Source organism: Sardina pilchardus, chromosome 5 (genome assembly GCF_963854185.1).
Source record: "Sardina pilchardus chromosome 5, fSarPil1.1, whole genome shotgun sequence".
NCBI lineage: Eukaryota > Metazoa > Chordata > Actinopteri > Clupeiformes > Clupeidae > Sardina > Sardina pilchardus.
In genome coordinates, this window is record NC_084998.1 from 964,938 (window position 1) to 973,180 (window position 8,243).

Genomic DNA, 8,243 nt, shown 5'->3' on the forward strand with positions numbered 1-8,243 from the left:
AGGAGGAGTGGGGGGGGAACTAGTAGTTCTCAGCGGACTGAGCTTCCTCTTCAGGCCCTTGAAGTGAGATTAAGGTCGTCCACTCCGGCTTCTCCAGAGCTAAAGCAGATAGATCGGACTAGTATTTCACCAGCTGAGAGACAGCGAAGGTTGGATTCTCACGCCTGTCTGTACTGTGGTCACCGTGGCTATTTTGTTTCAACCTGCCCTGTAAAAGACAACGCTGACCAGTGAAGTGGGGAGTATTGGTGTGCACAACTCCCTCAAAGATCTCCCCATCCCTTTGCACTGTCCTGCAAGCAATTGTGATAAGGAGTCATTAGGCGTATTCACACCTGCCTTGTTTAGTTTGATTAAAACGAACTCAAGTTTGTTTCTTACTTGGTTCAGACCTTTTTGACTGGTGTGAATACAATTACTCGAACTCTGGTGTGGACCAAACAAGCGGACCGAGACCCAGCTGAGGAGGTGGTCTCGGAGCGGTTCCTGAACCCTGGTGCGGTTCGTTTATGGTGTGAAAGTAGCCCGACCTCGATCCGACCCAGTTGCAGAAATCTACCTTTTTAGGATTTGACGAGCTCCCGTAGTTTTCGCGCAATATGGGAAATGTAGGATAGCTCTGTGACGCACAACAGCTGTAAGCAGCAGTAGGCTAACGCTTTTTTGGCAACAATAATTTGATTTTGCATCTCCTACCTTCTCAGCTGTTTTGCTGCACGTCTTCGTCATTGCAAAATTACAAGCATGATATTGTTAAACTCATGTTGCATCAAACATTCTTGACGCTCAAGCACTTCTGCAAAGCTGTAACTGTATAGGCTAAACTATAGGCTATTGCTAGGATAATACGTCTCCATAGTATTTACGTGGGCCAACTTTCCTTGGCTTCCTATTCTTCACCCCGCCTACACGTTTACCAGCCAATAGTTGAACGACCGTAGCACATGTGCTTTTGTTTATAAATTCTGGTCCGGTTGCAATTAATCACAGTGTGGAAGCGAACCGCACAAAAAAAAAAAAAAAGACAAAAGAATTGGTCCGGACCAAAGCAAGTGAACTAACGGACCTTCCTGGTGTGAATACGCCCATTGTCACACAACCTCTGTCCTCATTGACTTTGGGCCTGAAGAGAGCTTCACTGACATATCACTGGCCACCAGATGGGGAGTTCCAGTAACCACCCTGCCTCAGCACTAAATGGTACCTGTTTTGCTAAGGTAAGTTACCCATATCTCCTCCCCGGTGAGATTGATACTCCCTGGTAATCACGCTGAGGAGATTGCACTTTATGTTATTGAGTCATCACAGATTCCCATAGTTCTTGGTCATCCTTGGTTAGTCAAACACAACCCGCACATTAATTGGGAGAATAATTCTATTTTGGGCTGGAGCCCATTCTGTCATTCTGAGTGTCTGATATCTTCTCTTAACCGTTTTCCTGTTTTTTTCTGAGCTAACTGAGGAGTTTACAGACCTGTCAAGAGTTCCGGAGGAATACCTAGACCTGACACTCGACTTCAGCAAGTCCAGGGCAACTTCTCTACCACCTCCAACTTCTCTACCACCTCCAACTTCTCTACCGCCATATACTGTAATTGTTCTGTAGAGCTGCTTTCTGGAGCTTCTCCGCCTCGAGGTCACCTGTACTCTCTGGTTTCCCCCAAGAATATGACCATGAACAAGTATATTGAGGACTCCCTAGCAGCAGGTACTATCCGTCCCTCGTCCTCTCTGTTTTTTTTAGTTGGTTCAGTTTTACCTCCTCTTTCCTGGTTTCAAGAATGCTAAAACCTGACTCTCTTTCTCGACAGTTTAGAGCTCCAGATGCTCCTCCTGCTCCTAAAACCATTTGGCCTCCCCACTGTTTAGTGGGAGCAGTGTATCTGTGGTTCGCAATGCCCAGCAACAGGAGGCTTGCCCACCTAATTGCCCCCCTAACCGTTTGTCCCCAGTTCTGTCCATCCTCAGGTTTTGGAGTGGGGCCACTGCTCCTGACTGACCTGCCATGCCGCAGTTCGGAGGACTATGACATTTCATTACATCTCAGGATCCATGGAATTGGCCTTTTGACTAGGTGTCTGACCGAGGTCCCCAATTTGTGTCCTCATTTTGGAAGGAGTTTTCTCATTTCCATTCTGGTCAGACCCCCATTCTTATTTTTACTCTTTCTGAATTAAAGGGATAGTTCGGATTTTAAGACACGAAGTTGTATGGGTTCCCTGTCAGCAACGTAGTGCATCAGCACTGACTTACCCCCGACAGCGTCCTGTGAGCCGAGATCCAGCCGGTTTTTGATAGTTTTTGATGCCGGACTATTTTCTTCAGCAAGTTTCTGGGGTCACGAAAGTAAAGTGTTTTTCTTCTCAAAACCATATGCGTTCAACAGAGTGATATATTTGCACCACAAAAACGTTGTCCAGCTGTCAGTAGCGCGCAGTGATAGGAATCGCGAAAAATAAGTAAGTGATAACGAGGTTTGAATTTTTCCTGGACAACGTTTTTGTGGTGCAAATATATCACTCTGTTGAACACATATGGTTTTGAGAAGAAAAACACTTTACTTTCGTGACCCCAGAAACTTGCCGGACTACTTTCTTCAGCATCAAAAACGATCTAAAACCGGCTGGATCTCGGCTCACAGGACGCTGTCGGGGGTAAGTCAGTGCTGATGCACTACGTTGCTGACAGGGAACCCATACAACTTCGTGTCTTAAAATCCGAACTATCCCTTTAAGACTCATAATGTGCAGTACCGTAAAGTCACATGGGGTGGCGCTGTGATAACGCTGGTAGGCTATTAGATAGCCACCACTAGCCAGTAGCAGGTCTCCGTTAGTTATTCAAAGCCAATGAGACGACCAAGTATCAAGCCACTCATGGACTTGTTACATGCTTTATTTGATTTCAGATGAGTCCATGATCACAGGAAGGATAAATATTTCATTTGTTGGTAATCTGTATAATGTTCAAGCAGATGATGACATGCAGTAAAATGTGATAATTTGTAATTCATTATTTGTAATGCTAGCTACCTGACACAAGTCTATGCTCAAACCAGTAACTAGCTATATTAGTTAGTAGTGTGCGATACTGCAAAATTTAGTATCGATCCGATACCAAACAAATACAGGACTAGCACTGCCAATACCGATACTGATACCAACAAAAATATTTATTTTTTTTACTAAAAGCAGCTTATTGCTTGATTTCAGGTCAAACTTTCAAAAATAAAATATGTGGCACTGAAGAATATTGTCTGTTCTTGAATTTCCCCTTGGGGATCAATAAAGTATCTATCTATCTCTACCTTTTCTCTATGTGTGCAACATACTCATAAAATGAGGCATTGGAAAGTTTGTATGTACACTCACGCGTACACACACTAAGTAGTCTTTAACATAACCACCTTCCTAACATCAAATTGGTATTTTGATTACATTCAGTCTGGTTTTCAGGCAAATCACAGCACTAAAAAAGCTCTCGTTAAGGTTTTAAATGCCATACACCTCAACACAGATTCAGGTGAAACATCAATCCCTGTGCTACTGGACCTTATAGTGCAGAATTGACACTGTTGATCACAATATTTTACTATACAGACTAGAACACTGGGTTGGATTTACAGAAATAGTTATCAACTGGCTCAAATCTACAAGAAAGGCCCCTTCTTTGTTGCCATCGGCAACCGTGCCTCAACACCAATGTCCTTGACCTGTGGTGTTCCCCAAGGGTCGATCTTGGGGCCACTGTTATTCAACCTCTATATGGTCCCACTTGAACAAATCATCCAAAATAATTTGATTTCATATCATAGCTATGTAGATGACACACAAATTTACTTAGCTCTCTGCGAAACATGTTGTCATTTTTAATGATTATTCAAGATTAAGCCCATGAATTAAAGCTTTTTAAACTTTTTTGGAAGAATTCATCTATTATCAGTATTTTTTCTACCAAAGAGCACCTTCACAAAGTTACTGAAGGAACAACGCTGCAGCCCTCCAAACTTGTCTTATAAAAAACTGAAGTAATTATATTTTGTAAAAAGGAGGAAAGACTTAAGGTTGCTACTCTCCTTGACACAACAGGATTGACGGGAAAGGATACTATTAAAGACACCCTATGCAACATTTTCATAGTCATAAAATCGCTTGTAAGATCGTTGTTTTGCTTGACTGACCAGTTTTAACGAAAACAGTAATATTTCCTCCTGCCCCTAGTGTCCCTATCCGCTATTGCAGCCTTGCAGTTTGTCCATGGAGCGATCGCTCCTAGAAGTCTCGTGAGATGTGTGAGGAACGAGAAGCACCACGCTTGCAATTTATATATGTATATACATATATACAGTATATACTATATAAATATACAAGCTAAAGCTATAGGGGAAGCTATGCAGAGAAATTTGCAAGCATAAAACGAGCGAAAACGAAAAGCTAAAGCGAAACCGGCGATGAAATCACCAATCCTGCATAGTTTCCCTTTAACCAACAGTGATCTACATTTCAACTGCAACATGAAAATGATAACTAAATCAGCTTTTTACCACCACAAAAATATTGCCAAACTTAAAGGGTTGATGTCAAAACATGATTTAGAAAAACTCATTCATGCATTTATCTTTGGTAGGGTTGATTACGGCAATGGACTTTTCACAGGCCTTTCACAGACCAAACTGCTTCAGGTGATTCAAAATGCTGATCACATTACTCCAATTCTGCACTGGCTTCCAGCAAGTCACAGAATTCACTTTAAAGCACTACTGCTTGTTTATATAAATGAGGAAATGGAGCAGGCCCTAAATACCTATCAGACATGCTTCAGCAGTACATTTGTGTTCATATCTCCGAAGCTCCTGTTCAGTGGTCAGTGTTTTTATTCTGAAATACTGTGCTTCTGTTGTTTGTATTACAGATCTTTCATCATCAAATCGAGTGCATGAGTCTATTAAACAAGTAAATGTCTTCTTACTGCCTACCTTACATTGCCAGACTTTGCAAAGATTTGGAAAAGATTTTTTAAAGACTACAGTCTCAGACCCTCTCACATCTAAAGACAATTCATTGAGGTTTTAGTCACAGTCTAGTCACAGGCCAGTCTCAGATTAGGATTTTGCAAAGACTGTGGGTCACTATTTACAAGACTGCTGCTAGATTCCCTCAAATTATTTCCATCGTGCAATAGGCTACACGTCATCATTCACAGGAAATCACATGATAGCCTACTCATATCAAAGTAATTTTTTCGCGTTTCTGCAGCATTGTTTGATGTGTGACATCACTAACAGATATAGAGCTGTTCTGTCACGTAGAACAACCGACTAATAAATTATAAGAAATGAAATAACAAATAATCATAAAGGCTACAGCTGTCGCCTATTTTGCCCCTTCCTGTTTCATGTTCGCGCAAGGTTACTATTGGTTTTTAATATTCACGTCACTATTTGCATGAGCCACGACTGAAAAGACTTCCGATAATATCAAACATGTTTGATATTGTCGTAACGGCAAAACTAGAAAAAGACTGCCTCCGACGGACTTAAAACCGCTAAGATTGGCACCTTACACTAAACGATTTAGATGACGGGAGCGCGCTGCGATTTAAGTACAACTCCCAAGATTTCCGCCCGATTTTGGAAATTTAGTCGCCGACTGTTAAAACAGACCAAAATCGTGCAATGTAAGCCAGCCTTAAGGCACGCGTAGCCACAGACGGAAAGCTTACTGCATAAACAGTTCAGTCAGAATCACGTTTATTTTGCCAATTGAGTTCACACAAGGAATTCGGTTCCGACTGATGCATTTAAGCAGTAGAAATGATATCTACACTACAGGTATACAATATGCAATATTCACAATACAATATAGACAGTATGAAATATATAATTTAGGACACATACAAGTATACATACAGACTGTATTAAAATAAAAGTGCATGTTTGACATTTTTCAAATTGGCTAAATTTCACAAACTGTTGGCTGCACTTTATTTTTGACGCAGAATAGAAAATTGTACTTAAAAAAGGCACTGAAGGTCTTGTCTCTCACGCCGTAGATCAGTGGGCTGAGGCACCTGGGCAGGATGTTCAGGCAGATAAACAAAGCGTATGCTATCAGCTCAAGGGTCACTGGATTCAGGCCGCTCATAGCCAGAGATCTGCGGAGCACACCGAACAGCAGCGATACGAGATATAGGCCCAGCTGGATCATGTGGAGCACAACTGTTTTGCGAGCCTTACGAATAGATGCCTTGTCAGAAGTTGCGGACCTGGCCGTCACTGAAACACTTATATATGTGTAGACAACGACAACACTCACCGACGCAAACACAGCGCCGGTAAAACTTTGGCTTATGATATAGGACAATTGTGTTTGGGAAACTATGAAGTCAGAACAGGAACTGGCTGGAGACTGAACCAAGTTTTGGGTCAGGTCAGCTGACCAGTTGATCAGGCCCATGAACCACACAACCGCCACTATCACTGTAGTTCTGCTCCTGTTGACTATCGCTGCGTGTCGAAGAGGGTGACATATGGCCACATAGCGCTCCAGAGACATAAGAGCCAGAAACACAGGGGAGAGGAGGTTATTTGTGACTCGGGTGATAAGGTAAAGCAAAAAGCACACATAACTCACTATGTTTAAAGTTGCCTCGTCAAACGTGCTGCTATACAAAATGTAGAATACACTGGTAAACGCAAGCTGTAGAGAGTCTGACAAGAGTAGGCCACCAAACAGTATGTACCGAGGGGTTTCACAGAATATCGCTTTAGACCTCAGAGTGAACATCATGACTATATTGAGATACAGGAAGAGGAAACAGGGAGTCATAGACAGAAGGGCACGGAATGGAAGGCCGTCGGTGAGAGAAAAGGAGGAGTTAGCAGATGCTGTTGTGTTCTGCATGGTGTTCACTGTCTACTGAGATTTGAAACGGTGACCTCAGACTCAAAACAAACCACAGCTCCCTCTTGCACCACTGACTCCAATGAAGTCAGATTTCTGAGGAAAACAAAAATAAAACAATGGAGGTAAAATAGATTTCTTTAAAAAAAAAATCATAATATTTAGACTGATCTCTGATGAATGACACAACCAAATGGCCATTAAAACAGTACATAATGTAAAAAGAAATGTTTTTTTTTTTATAATGTTTTAGAGCACAGACAGTGAAAATAATGTTGCTATTTTTTAAAGAAATGATCAAATAGTTAAATTTTGAATTACAATAACAGCATTTGTTCAAAAATACAAAAAGTACAAAAATAACAAATGCTTTTACACAGATTACATGACTACATGACATGTTGTTCCTTTTGTGCATATGACACACTTAAAAGCCCCATTATATCAGCAGCCTATTCATGTGAGGACCTTAACCTGAGAAATAAGACATGTGGATCACAGTGTGTCCCTGGTCAGGAAGCGTTCACAGTACCTGCTGCTTGGGTGAAAATATGTCATGTGTTATTAGCAGACAGAATGGCATTGTCACTGTGAGCAGCTCTCACACCATCACCAGCACCACTCCCAGCTCCGTGTAGATGTGATGGCCTGTGCTGACCGTGCCTGGGTGCAGGTCATCTGGTCTCTCTCGTCTCTGCTGTTTATATTAGGATGATGTGGTGAGCGCGCGTCACCACTTGTGTAATCTCACGATGACTTGGCACTTTGCTGTGCAACACAACAGGCATCAAACACAGTGTCCTCCGACAATGATGATAATGCCATTGATATTAGCCAAAGAAATCCAAATCAAGTCGTCGTCCTGGCAGCCGTGAGTCTAGAGGGATCCCCATCACAACAGTCCCCTTACTCACTCAGCTATCGGGGATATTAAAAAGGCCCCATCACAGCAATCCCCTTACTCACCCAGCTATCGAGGATATTGAAAAGGCCCCCATCACAACAGTCCCCTTACTCACCCAGCTATCGGGGATATTAAAGAGACCCTATGCAACTTTTTCATAGTCATAAAATCGCTTAGAAATCGTTGTTATGCTTGACTGACCAGTTTTATCAAAAACAGTCACATTTCCTCCCGCCCCTGGTGTCCCTATCCGCTATTACAACCTTGCAACTTTCTGATAAACGATCGTTTGCTGTTTACATCTGGAAGTCAGAGACGCGTAAGGAACAAGAAGAACCACGCTTGCAATTTATATATTTATATATAGCCTATATATGTAGAAATATACACGCTAAAGCTGTCGGGGAAGCTCTGCAGAGAAATATGCAAGCATAAAA

General features: G+C 42.1%; 1 protein-coding gene across 1 annotated transcript; it reads right to left on the reverse strand.

Moving 5' to 3' along the window:
- Positions 1–5,954: 5,954 nt before the first annotated feature.
- LOC134079721 (odorant receptor 131-2-like) lies at positions 5,955–6,902 on the reverse strand. Its single transcript, XM_062535799.1, has one exon. It carries the CDS (start codon positions 6,900–6,902, stop codon positions 5,955–5,957), a length of 948 nt encoding a protein of 315 aa, XP_062391783.1.
- Between the last annotated feature and the right edge of the window lie 1,341 nt (positions 6,903–8,243).

Coding starts and splice junctions, on each gene's coding strand:
- LOC134079721 (XM_062535799.1), bottom strand. CDS start 6,902: ATGCAGAACACAACAGCATCTGCTAACTCCTCCTTTTCTCTCACCGAC.